This window comes from Chelon labrosus (assembly GCF_963514085.1).
Source record: "Chelon labrosus genome assembly, chromosome: 10".
Lineage (NCBI taxonomy): Eukaryota > Metazoa > Chordata > Actinopteri > Mugiliformes > Mugilidae > Chelon > Chelon labrosus.
Window position 1 is genome coordinate 219,657 of NC_140360.1, and position 17,582 is coordinate 237,238.

Genomic DNA, 17,582 nt, shown 5'->3' on the forward strand with positions numbered 1-17,582 from the left:
CTGGCTGTGTGGCGTCGACTTCCTGATGACATCATGTGACTGATGACATCATAATGTTAATCATCCAGTAATGACTGATAGTTTATACGTTATGTTAATCAGGTCTGGTCCAGAGACGATCACTGACCTCAGTCTGTCATGTTTGAGTCCATTTTTGTTCTTTTCTTTATCCAAATACAATCAACCGTGTTTTTGTTCTAAACCACATTAAATAAAACGTTAAACGCTTTAGTTTTTTTCATAATCAACTTTTTATTGATTTTAAACATTAAACATTAAATACACAGGAATCAAACAGACAGAAGACACAAAACACCCCCACATGTCTCCATCCTCCAAACGCTTCAGTTTAAATAAAATAATTATGTTATTTCATGTCATACTTGGTCTAAAGGTTTTCTATGAGTTCATCATCACTTCCTGTTTCCTCTGTCACGTGTTTCTCTGGTTTATTTGGTTCAATGACAAGATTTTAAACATAATTTATTCAGAATGAATTTATCTGAAAACTTGCGCATGGGTGAGGGCGTGTACGTGCTCGTGCCCGCGGCGTGCTGCTGGCGTCGTGAGCGCGCCTCGTGCTGCAGAAGATGGGGCTCCGGACGCCGCCGCCGTATCGATGAGGAGTGATGATCGGCAGCAGGGAGCGGGTCATCGATCAGGTCATCGATCAGGTCATCGATCCCACATGATCGATCCGATCGACGTCCGCCGCCGGGCCGATCACATCCACTGATCCCGGAGCCGAGCGGCTGCACGAGGCGACCGTCGGTATCACCGTCGATCAGATCATTGATCAGATAATCGATCAGCTGATGTGAGGCGAACGGGCGCGAGCTGCAGCGGGAGACAATCGGCTGGAGGAGGAGTCGCAGGTGAATCCAGGTAGGAGACCCGAGGAGGAGGCACCAGGGTCCGGTCAGAAACCAGAGCATTTAAGAGAACATGTGTCTGCAGCTGGTTCTGGTACCGATCAGTGTTGTTGTTGTTGTTGTTGTTGTTGTACCTCTGGTGACCCACCCAGCGAAACGTGCTGCTGCGCGTGCGCGTCAGGCTCTCCGTCCACCTGATTATTAATCATATTAATCATAATTAATTTGAGGATTCTATTGTTTCAGTTCCGGTTAGAGTCAGAGTGGAGGTCTTGTTTTCATTATTCAGTCATTACCCCGTTCAGACCTGTTTCAGGGTTCTGGTCCTGGTTCTGGTTCTGGTCCTGGGTCTGGTCCTGGTTCTGGTCCTGGGTCTGGTTAGTGGATGCATGATGTCATTGGAAGGTCCTCACAAAGATAGAGACACCAGTGTGTGTGTGTGTGTGTGTGTGTGTGTGGACAGGTAAGACTTCGGTCTGATGAACACCTGTCTGAGATTGACTTCCTGTCTCTGAACCCTGTGACATCATCACAGAGCGACTCAGGAGCTCAGGCTTTGGGTCACGTTAACTCTATTAACGTTTATAGAACACGTTTAACGAGGCGACAGGACTGAGGCGAGGTTAAATACTTTAATCCTGCAGCCTCTACGACGTCAAAGACCTGTCTCTCTGTTTTCTGTCTTTTATTTGGGACGGAACTAAAGTACGATTAATTTGCGTTGACTGGAAATCGTGCGATTAATCACGATTAAATATTTTAATCTCTCGACAGAAACAACATCTTTTGTTTGGTTCTTCATGGACGTCGTCGTCTCCGTCCTCAACAGCTAGAAAACAAAACACTGAGACAGTTTAATCTTCTTCTTCTCTGAAATAAATCTCTGCAGCGTTTGTCTGGAGGAGGTCGGGGTTGATGGACGGATGAATGTTAGAACTGTGAGCTCTGTGTTCAGGTTCTTCTTCTGTGGTGGATCAGAGAGGATGAGGGCGTTTTCATCTAAATCCACCCAATCACCTGATCCTCCACCTGACATCACTCAGCCTCTCGGCCAATGAGAGCGTCAGGTTTCATGAGTCAGTGACAGATCGGTCATCAGCTGATCAGTAGACGCCATGAATGTGTTGATGTCAATGTTTTTATGAAGACTGTTAATGTTTGTATTTATGGTGATTAGCATTAGCAGCTAGCTGTGGATTCCCTCAGTTACTTCCTGTTTCCTGTTTGGTTACCATGGAGAACTTTAGTGACGTTAACTTTCATAAAGATCTGAGTAGACCTCAGCTAATCATGCTAGCTGTTAGCATGTCTGAGATGTTGGTAGTTAGGTTGCCTGTCCTAGTCCTAGTCCTGGTCCTGGTCCTGGTCCTGTCCTGGTCCTGGTCCTGGTCCTGTCCCTAGTCCTGGTCCTGGTCCTGGTCCTGGTCCTAGTCCTAGTCCTGGTCCTGGTCCTGTCCTGGCCCTAGTCCTAGTACTAGTCCTGGTCCTGGTCCTGGTCCTGATCCTGATCCTGACCCTGACCCTGGCCCTGGTCCTGGTCCTTGTCCTGTCCCTAGTCCTGGTCCTGGTCCTGGTCCTGGTCCTAGTCCTAGTCCTGGTCCTGGTCCTGTCCTGGCCCTAGTCCTAGTACTAGTCCTGGTCCTGGTCCTGGTCCTGATCCTGATCCTGACCCTGACCCTGGCCCTGGTCCTGGTCCTGGTCCTGGTCCTTGTCCTAGTCCTGGTCCTGGTCCTGTCCTGGTCCTGGTCCTGTCCCTAGTCCTGGTCCTGGTCCTAGTCCTAGTCCTAGTCCTAGTCCTGGTCCTGTCCTGGCCCTAGTCCTAGTACTAGTCCTGGTCCTGATCCTGATCCTGACCCTGACCCTGGTCCTGACCCTGGTCCTGGTCCTAGTCCTAGTACTAGTCCTGGTCCTGGTCCTGATCCTGATCCTGACCCTGACCCTGACCCTGACCCTGGTCCTGACCCTGGTCCTGGCCCTGGTCCTGGTCCTTGTCCTAGTCCTGGTCCTGGTTCTGGTTCTGATTGTGAAACTCAGCGTCTGATGAACTGGATCTGGATTAGATTAAATTCACGTTTCAGGGTCGTATCGATGGATCAGGTTTGGGCGGTGTTCAGTCTCTGGGGGTGTCACGCTCTCAGACGTCCCCTGGAAACAGCAGCAGACGGGAACTGATGAGAGAAACAGACTCTTTGATTCAAGCTTCTTTCTTTTTTATTTTCTCTTTGTTTCAGCTTCAGGTTTGAGGAGCGCTGGTTTTTCCTGAGTTTGTCCTGAAGGCATCTCTGATCAATACACACGCTCTAAAGCTAGCGTTAGCTTAGCATCAGTAAGGAATCAACAGTGTCATCAATAAATGAGCTGAACCAGGACGCTGAGGATGCTGCCCCGGTGCCTTTGAGCCAAACACACACTCTGCACCTGTGTCTGTGTGTGTGTGTATCTGTGTGTGTGTGTGTCTGTGTGTGTGTGTGTGTGCAGGATGAATGTAGGTCAGCTGATTCTCTGCACAGCAACAATGCTGAAAATCCCAACTGTGAATACTGGCGTCTGATTGGCTGAGAGCTCCAGCCAGGCAGCCAATAACCTTTCAACCCTGCAGCGCTCAGTCTGAGTGAGGGAGTGAGTCCAGGTCCTCACAGAGACAGGAGGACAGGTGGACGTGTGTCTGTGAGTCCTGTCTCAGATTAAATTAAATTAAATTAAATTAAATTAAATCCTGTCAGAGACACTGATGCCCACACAGAACAGAGAGCATCATGGGAAATGAGTCTCCACATCTGATCTCAGTTTGTCTCATATGTTAAGGTCTTCTTTATTTGTGAAGGAAGGAAGGAAGGAAAGAAGGAAGGAAGGAAGGAAGGAAGGAAGGAAGGAAGGGAAGAAGGAAGGAAGGAAGGAAGGAAGGGAAGAAGGAAGGGAAGAGGGAAGGAAGGAAGGAAGGAAGGAAGTTAGGAAGGAAGGAAGGAAGGAAAGAAAGAAGGAAGGAAGGAAGGAAGGAAGGAAGGAAAGAAAGAAAGAAAGAAAGAAAGAAAGAAAGAAAGAAAGAAAGAAAGAAAGAAGGAAGGAAGGAAGGAAGGAAGGAAGGAAGGAAGTTAGGAAGGAAGGAAGGAAGGAAGGAAGGAAAGAAAGAAGGAAGGAAGGAAGGAAGGAAGGGAGGAAGGAAGGAACAGAAGGAAGGAAGGAAGGAAGGAAAGAAGGAAAGAACAGAAGGAAGGAAGGAAGGAAGGAAGGAAAGAAGGAAAGAACAGAAGGAAGGAAGGAAGGAAGGAAGGATAGAAGGAAGGAAGGAAGGAAAGAAGGAAGGATAGAAGGAAGGAAGGAACAGAAGGAAAGAACAGAAGGAAGGAAGGAAGGTGAGTTTGTGTGTCTGTAAATCAGCAGCGCCATCATGTGGTCAGTAGAATATTGTACCAGCTGCTGTCTCTAATGGATCTCTACCTACCGCTGGATCAGAACCATCAACAGCTGCTTGTTGACTTGGAGACATGATCCAGATGTTGGAACAAGATGGAAAGACTCTCACATGTTAAGATCTGATTGATTTATCTCTGATCTTCATCTCTATGTTCAATCAGTGTTACCATGGAGCAGTTCAGTGCTAACAGCTAGCATGCTAACAGCTAACAGTAGATATTTAAATGAGCTCAGGAGCTTCCAGTGTCTCAGTGTTTTATTTCCCAGAGTCCTTTGCTGCGTCCTGCTGAGCTGCTGAATGAATCTGAATATGAAAGAGCTGAGCTTCTGTTGTCGTGCTAACGCTGGAGACGTTGGAGACGCTGGAGACGCTGGAGACGCTGTAGCTCAGAGACTCTGGAGGAGACACACAGTTAGACACCGTTTGACTTGACTGGCTGTTAGTAGTTACATACATTTACCATGAATAAAGGGATTTAATCAGTTTCTATTTGATCCATTTTTAATTGAATATGTTTTTATTTCATTAATAACATAGACTCAGCAAAATACAACCCTGCAGCTTCCTGTGTGTGGAAATAGGTTTTAAAGAACAGAGAGTCTTCATCATCATCATCATCATCATCTTCATCAGTGATAAGAGGACTCCCCAGTCTGCTGTAGCTCCTTCAAAATAAGAGCACTCTATTTATCTCTTTGTTTTTAAAGACTATTAAACATGTAACATCATATTTATCTTTTATTGTGTCTTTATAAACTCTTCTACATCTTCACTCACATTGTCTCAATCACTTCTTAGGACTTTTATTTTTATCCTTTTATTTTCTACATTTCTTGTTGTTTCAGTTTCAGTCTTTTCCTTCATGAATATAAATATAGATATAAATATAAATAGTTCACGGTCCTGCTGATGTCTCCAGCCTCTTTGTTAACTTTAATCTTTTAATTTAAATAATCTGAAGTCTGGTTCTTCTACTTTTATAACGTGAGTGACTTCCGGGAAAAGTTCCTGTAGCTTTATTTTGACACAGCTGAGCGGAAGTGGAGGTGTGACGTCCAGGTAACTTGACAGTAGAGAGTCAGAGATCGAGTCAGAGTTGCGCTGAACCCAGGACAGAGAGCAGCGGCGGGACGGGGTCCGATGAAAGGTCGATTAAAACTGGATTTAATTCGGATTAAAGTCGGGTTGATGTGTGCTGCTGCTCCGGATGCGACCCAGTGAGGACTCAGCTGATGCTGGTCTGCAGGCAGCATGTCTCAGACTCTCAGGTATTTAACGGACTCAGCTCAAACTGTTGGTTTGTTCCTCTGACGTCACAGATCAGAGGGTTAAACTTTTAAAGATAAAACCACGAAGAAGAACCGTGTTCCCAGTAGAAACAAACCTTTACTCGTTGATCCGGATCAGATCTGGACGTTCTCTGTCTGCATGAAGACGTGACTCAGGTTCTACTGGGACCCTCGGACCACACCGGGCCCTCGAGGTTCCTGGGGACATCAGGACCCGAGTCTCTGAGTCTGGAAACTGTGATGAGATGATGTGACCGCTCTGGAACCAGAACTAAACCAGAACTCTGTAGTGATCCAGACCTGATTCAGGACAGTCATCAGATCTCAGAAGACAGTGTGTCTGGATGTCCTCACGGTCTCACACTCTCCAGCTGGTTTCTGGTCGGTGCTCCCAGTGCATTGTGGGATACTCAGGTGCTGCCTTCAGGTAACTGAAGTCCACCTCAGGTCTTGAAGCTGTGCGTGAAGTATTGATGCTAACAGTGACGTAGCATGTGTTGTCTCCTGCCTCCATGTTCAGTCTGAGGACAGAGACACACAGAGACACACAGAGACACACAGAGACAAAGAGACAAAGACACAGAGACACACAGAGACACACAGAGACAAAGACACAGAGACACACAGAGACACACAGAGACAAAGACACAGAGACACACTGAGACACACAGAGACAAAGACACAGAGACACAGAGACACAGAGACGTGTTGAAAGCTGCAGCTGCAGACAAACAGATGTAAATACAGGATTTAATTATTCTACAGAACGTTTGATCTGTTAGACCTGGTTCATCAACAGTTTTCAGTTGGTGTGTTTACATCTTATTTGTTGTTAATGTTTTGGACCAGAGTCTCTGGGAGGATGGAAGACGTTCGTCCAGACCTCACGTCAACACCTGGTCTCACCTGTCCATCCACCTGGTCTTAATATAAATGTGTCTCCACATGCGTCCCCAGCCAGCACTTGAGATCTGATCTCAGTGTGTGTGTCTGTAAATCAGCAGCGCCATCATGTGGTCAGTAGAATATTGTACCAGCTGCTGTCTCTAATGGATCTCTACCTACCGCTGGATCAGAACCATCAACAGCTGCTGGTTGACTTGAAGACATGATCCAGATGTTGGAACCAGATGGAAAGACTCTCACACATGTTCTTCTCGTGAGGTCAAATGTGTCCTGGGTCTGTTCACACCTGGACGGGACAGATGTTAATGACAGGAACGGGGCCCAGGACGGAGACGTCAGAGACCAGGTTCTTATTCAGACTGTGGTTCAGGTTCAGGAAGGACTGAGGTTTACGTTCAGTGGAAATGCACGTCTCTCTGAACCAGAACCAGGAACCTGGACCCAAATGATCTTGTTCAGAGTCTGGTTCCTTGTAAGCCTCATGTTCATTCAGAGAGACCAGGACAGACAGGGTTTTATCACATCAGCTGTTCAGGGTTACATCACCTGTGGGGGTGGGGGGTGAGGACTAACACCCCTCCCCCCAAACACCCACAGATCCAGGAAGGTCAACGACTGGTCAGAGTTTGTGTCAGAGTAAAACTAGAACCCACCAACCAGACTTTATTTATCCTGTGTTACAGGAACAACAGGCCAAGACACCAAAGACAGAATGAGGTAGACAAGAGAAACTAGCTGCTGAAAGTAGATAGGTTACACTGCATCAGGCTGAAGGTTGATTCATCAACCAGAGACAGAGACGAAACTTTAAATCAATGAAGTGGAAGAACAGCTGATCAGTCTGTGGCCGCTGGATCAAGATGAAGCTGCAGGTCTGAACTCGACTCAGCAGGACTCAGGAATGCCGAGGGAGGAGGGGGAGGGAGGGGGAGGAAGAGGGAGGAAGAGGGAGGGGGAGGGGGAGACCATTTGTTGTGTGAACATTAGAAATCACCATCAGTCAGTTCATCCTTTAAAGATCCTTCACAGTGAAATCAGTGTTCTTGTTGGTTGTCGTGTTCTGGTTGGTTGGTTGTTGTGTTCTGGTTGGTTGGTTGTGTTCTGGTTGGTTGTCTTGTTCTGGTTGGTTGTTGTGTTCTGGTTGGTTGGTTGTGTTCCGGTTGGTTGGTTGCGTTCTGGTTGGTTGGTTGTCATGTTCTGGTTGGTTGGTTGTGTTCTGGTTGGTTGTTGTGTTCTGGTTGGTTGGTTGTGTTCTGGTTGGTTGGTTGTCGTGTTCTGGTTGGTTGTTGTGTTCTGGTTGGTTGGTTGTGTTCTGGTTGGTTGCGTTCTGGTTGGTTGGTTGTCATGTTCTGGTTGGTTGTCGTGTTCTGGTTGGTTGGTTGTCGTGTTCTGGTTGGTTGTGTTCTGGTTGGTTGGTTGCGTTCTGGTTGGTTGGTTGTCATGTTCTGGTTGGTTGTCGTGTTCTGGTTGGTTGTGTTCTTGTTGGTTGGTTGCGTTCTGGTTGGTTGGTTGTCATGTTCTGGTTGGTTGTCGTGTTCTGGTTGGTTGGTTGTCATGTTCTGGTTGGTTGGTTGTGTTCTGGTTGGTTGGTTGTCGTGTTCTGGTTGGTTGTCGTGTTCTGGTTGGTTGTCGTGTTCTGGTTGGTTGTGTTCTGGTTGGTTGGTTGGTTGTGTTCTGGTTGGTTGGTTGGTTGTGTTCTGGTTGGTTGGTTGGTTGTGTTCTGATTGGTTGTTGTGTTCTGGTTGGTTGTCGTGTTCTGGTTGGTTGTCTTGTTCTGGTTGGTTGTCATGTTCTGGTTGGTTGGTTGTCGTGTTCTGGTTTGTTGGTTTCTTGTTCTGGTTGGTTGTCTTGTTCTGGTTGGTTGTGTTCTGGTTGGTTGGTTGTCGTGTTCTGGTTGGTTGTCATGTTCTGGTTGGTTGTCTTGTTCTGGTTGGTTGGTTGTGTTCTGGTTGGTTGTCATGTTCTGGTTGGTTGGTTGTCGTGTTCTGGTTGGTTGGTTTCTTGTTCTGGTTGGTTGTCATGTTCTGGTTGGTTGTCTTGTTCTGGTTGGTTGGTTGTGTTCTGGTTGGTTGTCATGTTCTGGTTGGTTGGTTGTCATGTTCTGGTTGGTTGGTTGTCATGTTCTGGTTGGTTGGTTGTCATGTTCTGGTTGGTTGGTTGTCTTGTTCTGGTTGGTTGTCTTGTTCTGGTTGGTTATGTTCTGGTTGGTTGGTTGTCGTGTTCTGGTTGGTTGTCGTGTTCTGGTTGGTTGTCTTGTTCTGGTTGGTTGGTTGTCATGTTCTGGTTGGTTGTCTTGTTCTGGTTGGTTGTCGTGTTCTGGTTGGTTGGTTGTCGTGTTCCAGTTCCTCGTCTCAGATCATTTTCTTTTTTCTGAATGAACTCAGACTCTGAAGCTTTTATTTTTCTCAGCGTTTAATAGAATCATTCAGTGTTTCTGTTTCCAACGGTTCAGCTGTTACTACTCCCCCCCCCCATCACCACCACTTCCTGGTCTTTTCATAGAGCTTTTCCTTCTTCCTGTTTCCTGTTGGGCTCCACTTCCTGTTCTCAGGGCTGTTTTCAGAGGACATAATGTTCCCCTGTCTGAGTTTAAAGCTGCTTCATGTTGTAACGTAATTAAAGAGACACGTCAGTCGTCTTCAGCTGGACGCGGTAACCATTTAGTTATAAATACTCGTTAGAATATTAATGACGCTTTAAGTTTTAAACATACAGGAGTTAGATTAATACTTTGTGTTTCTGAGGGAATCCTGGTGACAGCAGAGATGAACACGATGCTGCTGGATGTAAAACATTACTCTTATATTATATTTGTGTGTTTGTTTATTCAGTGAACGCTTGTTTCCACTATATTCCAGTCCAGTTATCTTCATATGTAATATTGGCTCACTTTCCTGAATACACAAATAAATGAGGATAATGTTTCTGCTTCCTGTGTTTGACGGGTTCTCTTTGTCTCCTCTCAGGATGTTTTGAGTCATTTTTATGAAGAAAAGTAGAAAATCCTGAAGGACACATAAACGATTACGTAGCTCTGTGTGTTGTAGACCTGCTGGTCTGTTTAAGGGTCAAAATCAGACGTGTTCATAGACGTCCTCTGAGCGCCGTGGGCTTGCTTTAGTTTCCAGCTAAATGTCTCTGATTGGTTGGAGGACTGATCAGCTGATGCTGAGGTTTTTATTTTTGTGCATCAGTTGAAACACGTCTCATAATGAAGTTAGACTGTGTTGCTGCATCATGTGACCATCCAGACATTCACCTCCACATATTAACCTGCAGCTGAAGAACTGACGTTAATCACGTGTAATTCCATCCTCCGACCAGCAGGGGGCGTCTAACAGCTGGTCTCAGAGACGTCTCAGTAGTTTTAGTCGTGTCAGACGGAGGTCAGATTTAAAGTTGGTGTTTTTGTAGATGATTGTCTCTGTTTCGTCAACAGACTGACTGATAAGACGTGTGTGTGTGTGTGTGTTCCTGTTTTTATTACACTGTGGGGCAGATTGTTGAGGACATTTTGTCTTTATGGGGACATATTTCTGGGCATGTGTTTCCACTCAGGTGTGACAGGACTCTGAGTCCATCTGTTAAAAATAAACAGTTTAATGATGAGGTAACTTAGTTTAGATTTGATGACAATAAAAAAATAAAAAAATAAAACACTGATGGATTTTTAGGATCTTAAAGGACAAATGTGCTTTGTTTTTGTTCCTGTTTGCTGATTGGTCCTCACACTGTCCTCTTCTTCTTCTGTGTTTGTTCTCCTCTCAGGTCAGCACGTCTAAGGTCAGTTTACTTCCCTCTGCAGGACAGTCTGGGAACTGCAGCCAGCAGCTAACAGCTAACAGCTAACAGCTAACAGCAGCTAACTCCAGCTAACCTGTGAAGTAATCCTGTGGTTGGAGCTCAGGCTGTTGGATGGCCACAGGTGTGAACTACTGGAGCTTTTATGAACCTGGCTACAAGGTGAGATCGACCAATTAAAGCTGCAGGTTAATTAACTGATTGATTGACTGGTTTGTTGTTAGCTCGCTGTGCTAACTGCTTAACCTGGACCCACAGGTGAGTGAGAGTGTGTGGGGAGGTGAACCTGAGTCGAGCAGTGAGGACGGAGGAGGAGGAGGAGGAGGAGGGGTCACATGGGAAACACAGGCCATGGAGGTCAAAGGTCAACTCATCTCAGCACATGGTGAGAACAACAACAAACAACAGCTGTTAAGCTGCCTGTTACCTGTGTGTTACCTGTGTGTTACCTGTGTGAGTGCAGACCCCCTCACCTGTCCGGACAGGAAGCAGAGCGAGCGAATGGCGGAGCTGCAGGAGAGAAGGCGGAGCCTGCAGGCGCTACTGAGCACGCGATTGGCTGAGCTGAGACGCATCTGTCTGCAGGAGGCGGTGAGTGATGTCATAACGAGATAACAAATGTGATTCGCTGACCGACCGTCCCGTAAATCCCTCCCACAAACTGCTTAGCAACCGTTACCAAGACGACAGCAGCAACATCACAGCACGTCCCCGTCTGAAACTAGTCCTCAGACGTTTCATTGTGAAGTTATGTGACCTGTGATGCGGTGGGTGTTCCTGCGTTCTCATTGGTCAGGAGCTGACAGGTGCGGTGCCCAGTGACTTCCCCCTGGAGGCCGGTGAGAAGCCACCCTGTGTTCGAAGGAGGGGAAACGGGAAGTGTCGAGTAGAGGTGAGTCAGTTCACTGATGAGGATGAGGATGTGTTCAAGTCCTGGTGCAGCGTCTGAAAACCGTTGTTTGTTTGTTGACGTGTCCGTCTCCAGGACGACGACCCTCAGCGCTCGAAGCCCAAGAAAACTTTATTCAGCGGCGCTCTGAGGAAACACAGCGACCCTGAACACAACACACACTCCCAGACACACACACACCACGGCAAGAGGACCGTCCACCGAGGCTGCCACACAGGTACCACTGACCTTTAACCTTTAACCTTTAACCTTTAACCTACAACCAAGTCTGAACACCATTTAACCCTCAGGACGATGTCCCCTCAACTTAATAAAAACAACACACACACACACACACACACAGGAAACCAGCATCTTCCTGCTTTTATTCTGAAAGTCTGTTTGTGTTTCCAGACGACACGGTGAGGTCAGAGAGCAGCTCCACGTCGGACTCAACGGGACACGACAACGGTAACAACACATGTGACCTCAGTTATAGTAAAGAATAAAATAGAAACGTTCTACTTTTATAGTTTATAATTATAAATTTATCATTTGTGTTTTTTTGTAAAATACTTCACAATGTTCACAATGATTAAAAGGAAACATTTGAGTTTCGGACAGTAAACAATAAATTATAGATGACACGTTGTTGCCATGGCAACAGTTTAACTCCACCTTTAATTTCCTTTTACAAATATTTAAATGATCCCTGTTTGTTTTATATCCTGGGGGGTTCTCTACTTGGTTCCTCATGGTTCAGTTTATCTGTGTCGTCAGATGATGGAGCGGCTCAGTGTCGACCCCCCATGGTCTCTGCTGGGTTTCCAGTGGAGGTGTTCAACCACAATAAAACCAGGAGGAACTCGTTCCACAGCAGGTACGTTCCTCGTCCACCCAGAGGTCTAGACGTCATATCAGAGACGGACACAAGGAGGCAGCGACGCCACACTTTAATGTTTCCAAAACAACAACCTCGTCTCGTATTATTATTTCATTTCATACACAGAAAGCAGCCAGCTAACAGCTAGCTAATACGTAGCTAACAGTTAGCTCAGAAACATTTAGCTGCTAGCTAATACCCAACCCCCACCCACTGCTGCCTAAGTTAGCTAACAGCTAATAGTTAGCTTGCAGTTAGCTTTTAGCCACCAGGAGCTCAGGGGTTAGCTCAGCTGATAGCTAGCTGTTAGCTCACAACTAGCGCTCCTCCCAACAGACACTAAAATCGTGTGTTCTGTCTTCCAGGATCGAGCACACAGATGTTCTCCAGAACCACAAGCCCCTCCCTCTGCCTCCCTGCCATCCTCCCCCACCTCCCCCCCGATCCCAGGACTCCTCCTCTTCCTCCGGCCCGTCCGACGCTGGAGCAGGAGGGGAGGGGGCAATCAGGACTAACGCTCATTGTAGCACCAGCTCCAATGGCCTCCTGGACCGCATCACCCCCCCAGAGGAGGAGGTGGAGGCCCAGCAGGGAGGATTGTGGGTACACAGCCCCCCGTGGTCCAGAGGAACAAACGGAGGCGGAGCTTACTGGAGCTCGGAGACGGTGACGGACGGACGGACGAGGGGAGGAAGGGGTGGAGGGGCGGGGCGAGGAAGAGGAGGAGGAGGAGGAAGAGGAGGAGGGGGGTACAGTGAGGTCCTGCTGGACTACGTCTGGGGCAAACAGCAGCAGCAGTCCCAGACCAGCCGGCAGCCAATCACATCGCAGCACCAGCTGCTCTACAATGGCTACTCCGCCCAACAACAGCCAGGAGCCCCACCCACCTACCGAGGTCACCATGGCGACCAGCGCCGAGTCACGGTGACTCGCACCAAGTCCTGCGGCCCGTTCCTCCCGGTGCAGCAGAACCAGACCGAGAACTACAATCCTCCCCCGACCGCCATCCAGCCAGACCCCCACCCCCACCTGCTGCCCCCCCGGGCCCCTCAGCTGCCCCCCAATCAGGACTCTCAGCTGGAGGAGGCCACCAGGAGCCTCCACAAGGCCCTCGCCCTGGAAGGTAAGCTCCAACTGCACTCAGTACAGAATGAACCAGGGTCTGAACCAGGGTCTGAACCAGGGTCTGAACCAGAACCTGTGGACCAGTTTACCCAGTTCAGCTTCACCTGGGGTTTCAGTCTGGGCTGGTTCTGAGTCGTGTTCTGGCTGTGACCCGGTTCTGCTTATGTTTAAGAGATTCTTCCTGATCCAGAGTCTGTTGGTGTGTGATTGACAGGTCTGAGGGACTGGTACCTGAGGAACACATTAGGCTCCTCCCACCAGAACCAGGCCAACGGGAAGGTGACCACAGGGGCTGCAGCAGGGGCCAACACTAGGGTGAACGGAGGGGTCAAAGGTCAGGCCGGTGGAGGCGGAGCTCTGCAGCGCAGACGGACGACTCACGGCGTCATCCAGCAGTCGACCTATCAGACGAAGACGAGTCATCATCACAAACAGACGCTGCCACACTCGGCCACGTTCCACGGGCAGCCGCTGCACGGCAGGTAGGAATCAGCTGACCCACAACAATACCCACAATGCACTGCTTCAGAATCAGCCAACAGCTGGTCTTTCTCAGTTCAGCTTAGCTTAGCTTAGCTCATTTTAGTTCAGTTTAGTCAAGCTGACTTTAGCCTAGCATAGCATAGCATAGCATAGCATAGCTTAGTTGTAGTTTAGTTGAGTTCAGGCCTGTTTGAGTTAATTCTGTATTTTAAGTGTTGAAGGTGTTTGTACAGAGGAATAACCTTTAACTGTAACTTGTTTCAGATCTGTGGACAGCTCGCTCTACCACGACTCCGCCCCTTCTCAGAAACAGGAAGTCAGTCTTAGAGAACCGTCGGTGGACCAGCCGTCTCCTGGGACTCTAGTCTGACTCAGGATTCAGGACGTAATCCCAGGCTGGTTTCCTGGGATCCACAGCCTGCGGGACGGTGTGTCCATGTGACTAAATCAAACACATCCTGGTTCCTGGTGGTTCGTCACGTTACAGCAAAACAAACCAGCCAAACCTTCACCTGAAACCCCGCCCACTTCTCTCCACACGGGTCTGAGCTGATCTATCAGGGATGAACTGAAAGTCTTTTTCCACCAAAAACTCCAGGAACTTTAATATCCCAGGAACAAACGCCAGGAACTTTCACGTGGCTAAAAGTTCCTTGTTTCACAGCAACCAAAGCTGATCAGTCTGCTGATGTAAGAACAGGTTTCCTGTCACCCGTTCCTGAAAGTTCCTGGAGGGTCAGAGAGTACGACAGCCTTAAACATTGGTCCAGGACTCATCCAACAACTTTTAGGTTCAAGTTCTCACAGAGTGACGCTGCTGCAATGAACAAACCAGAACACAGAGGACACAGAGGACACAGAGGACACAGAGGACACGAGGCGTAAAACAAACTATTTGATTCCTCAGGTGTTGACCAGGAACTAAACAAAGTGTGTGTGGAGCGACCGACGGATGATTTCTGTTTATTTTCTACGCTGATGACGTCGTCAGCCTCTAATCAGACTCTGCTCCGACAATCAGACACTTTAATAATACTGAAAACGATGATGATGATGATGATGATGATGATGATCACACCAGCTCAGTGCAGCCAACCAGCAGTTCTCTAAGGAGGAACTTTTCCCGTAGATGCCTCAGGTGAGTCCAGGTGGGAAGCAGCAGCAGGTGAAGTTCTCACCGTTTGGACTCGACGTCTCTGCACTAATCTGAAACCAGCTGACACCTGAGAGATAAATATGAATCCACTCAACGATAACCAGCCACACCCACAGCACTGACGCTGAAGGTCTGGGTCTGGGTCTGGTTCTCAAGCTGTGGTTTCATTTATGAACTTTAGAGATGATGAGATGGAACAAGGAGAACATCACGATTTCATGATGTCTCCAGACTGCCCAGAACCCAAAGACCAATCATCGTCCTCCTCGCTGGGCTGGTGTCCGTCAGAACTTTAAACTCAAGTTAACGACTTTAAATAAAATGAAAATATCAGCAGCTGGAAACTGGACCTGCTCCTCATCATCTGGACCCCTCAGAGACCCCAAACAGTAAGCCATGCCCTGCTGAGGGATCTAGGTCCTGGTCTAGAGGCCCGGCTTCAGGCCAGGTCCAGGTCCAGGTCCATGCACAGATCCATAAAGGATCTGGACCAAGGGCAGGTCCAGGCCTGGGTCTGGGTCTAGGTCCTTGCCAGTGTCCAGCTCCATGCCATGCCCAGGTCCAGGTCCAGGTCCAGGTCCTGGTTTAGGTCCAGGTCCAGGTTTGAGTTTGGTTCGAGCCTGAAGCAATAAGAGGAGCTCTGTGTTTCAGTTTGAAACTGAAGAATTAACAGAACATTTGCAGCGACAATCAGAGGAGTCACACGTTGAGTGATTGGTTGATCAACTCAGTTGTTCCTGTTACTGAACCGATCAACGGTTTTATAAACTGTCCATGAATGAAACGTTTCTCTCAGTGTTATTGATCAGGACGCATCACTACTGATATTTATTGACCATCTGTCCGGGCGGCTCCGTCTAGTTTAGTTTCATGTCTGATCTTTGTGTTGTTTTAAATTCAGCTTCACAGAAACCAGTCTGACCTCCAGTAACCACCAGAGCGAAGCCGCGGTCACATGACGCAAATAAACCAGGAACAGATTCACAGTTTAAGGACCCTGTGTTCTAGCCTAAGCCCCGCCCACTTCAATAATGACCACTCAGACCACGCCCGTTTCCAATTACAAGCCCCGCCCACATCCAGATACACCTGCCACTGTTTACTGAAGAACCAGTGTGGTCATGTGACCGCAGCTTCAGGAAGACTCCCAGCATGCACCTGTTCTCCCTTCACCTTCACACCAAAGCAGAACGAACATCAGGACAAAACAGAGACGTGGAAATATGATCACTGCCACATCGTACTACTAGTACCACTACTTTATACTAGTACCAGCACAATACTAGTACCACAGGAGTACTGTACTACCAGTGCCCCTGTGGTACTTCTGGTTGTGTGCAGTAGTCGGGTCCGTTTCCAGCCGCCGGCTAAACTCTGTAGATGTTCCCTAGTATTTATAAAAAGTTATTAAATTCACTAATTTTAGAAAATCAGCTGCATCAGACCTCCGCTGCTCTGGAGACGCTCCTGCTGCTGTAGTACTGCGTAGTACTGCGTGTGTAGTACTGCGTAGTACTGTGTTTGTAGTACTGCGTAGTAACTGTCTAGTACTGCATTTGTAGTACTGGGTAGTACTGCGTTTGTAGTACTGTGTTTGTAGTACTGCGTAGTACTGCGTTTGTAGTACTGCGTTTGTAGTACTGCGTAGGAACTGTCTAGTACTGCGTTTGTAGTACTGTGTTTGTAGTACTGTGTTTGTAGTACTGCGTAGTACAGCGTTTGTAGTACTGCATAGTAACTGCGTAGTACTGCATTTGTAGTACTGCGTAGTACTGCATTTGTAGTACTGCGTAGTACTGCATAGTAACTGCGTAGTACTGCGTTTGTAGTACTGCGTAGTACTGCATTTGTAGTACTGCGTAGTACTGTGTAGTACTGCGTTTGTAGTACTGCGTAGTACAGTGTAGTACTGTGTAGTACTGCGTTTGTAGTACTGCATAGTACTGTGTTTGTAGTACTGCGTAGTACTGCATTTGTAGTACTGTGTTTGTAGTACTGCTTAGTACTGCGTTTGTAGGACTGCATAGTACTGCGTTTGTAGTACTGTGTTTTTAGTACTGCTTAGTACTGCGTTTGTAGGACTGCATAGTACTGCGTTTGTAGTACTGCGTAGTAACTGTCTAGTACTGCATTTGTAGTACTGCGTTTGTAGTACTGTGTTTGTAGTACTGTGTTTGTAGTACTGCGTAGTACTGTGTTTGTAGTACTGCGTAGTACTGCGTTTGTAGTACTGCGTAGTACTGTGTTTGTAGTACTGTGTTTGTAGTACTGCGTAGTACTGTGTTTGTAGTACTGCGTAGTACTGTGTTTGTAGTACTGCGTAGTACTGTGTAGTACTGTGTTTGTAGGACTGCATAGTACTGCGTTTGTAGTACTGTGTTTGTAGTACTGTGTAGTACTGCGTAGTACTCCAGGAGCAGCTGTGGTCCAGCGGTGCGTCTCAGCTGTGATGCATTCAGGGGCACCGTGTACAGTCTGTATTTCCTGCTGTAAACTGTTTTCTATGAGTTGTTTGTACTTTTTCACTCTGAACTTTTTGCCGTCTGGTGTTGGAGATGACGCTCGCTGTAAATAAACTTGTCCACGGGTCCTTTTTAAATAAAGATTCCTCTTCATCACTTCCTGTTTGACGTGTTTTCATTAAACAGCAGCAACTAGAACGATGAAGGAACGATGAAGGAGTTATTAAAGAACCAGAAACAAACACAACATGATGATGTGACCTGAACACATCACATATATAATAATAACAGTGATATGTTA

General features: G+C 47.4%; 1 protein-coding gene across 1 annotated transcript; it reads left to right on the plus strand.

The window, feature by feature from the left end:
* Positions 1 to 10,617: 10,617 nt before the first annotated feature.
* Positions 10,618 to 17,579, plus strand: ccdc120a (coiled-coil domain containing 120a). The gene is made up of 9 exons (XM_084554252.1): positions 10,618 to 10,668; positions 10,747 to 10,874; positions 11,080 to 11,175; positions 11,269 to 11,410; positions 11,587 to 11,643; positions 11,953 to 12,052; positions 12,421 to 13,178; positions 13,395 to 13,662; positions 13,928 to 17,579. The coding sequence occupies exons 1-9, from the start codon at positions 10,635 to 10,637 to the stop codon at positions 14,031 to 14,033; spliced, it is 1,689 nt and encodes a 562-aa protein (XP_084410378.1). The 5' UTR covers positions 10,618 to 10,634; the 3' UTR covers positions 14,034 to 17,579.
* Positions 17,580 to 17,582: the final 3 nt, after the last annotated feature.

Excerpts from the sequence above, each read along its gene's own strand:
- ccdc120a (XM_084554252.1), top strand. The coding sequence starts at position 10,635 with ATGGAGGTCAAAGGTCAACTCATCTCAGCACATG. Across the intron at positions 10,875-11,079 it reads GCATCTGTCTGCAGGAGGCG|GAGCTGACAGGTGCGGTGCC; the intron begins GTGAGTGATGTC and ends CTCATTGGTCAG. Across the intron at positions 11,411-11,586 it reads CCACCGAGGCTGCCACACAG|ACGACACGGTGAGGTCAGAG; the intron begins GTACCACTGACC and ends TTGTGTTTCCAG.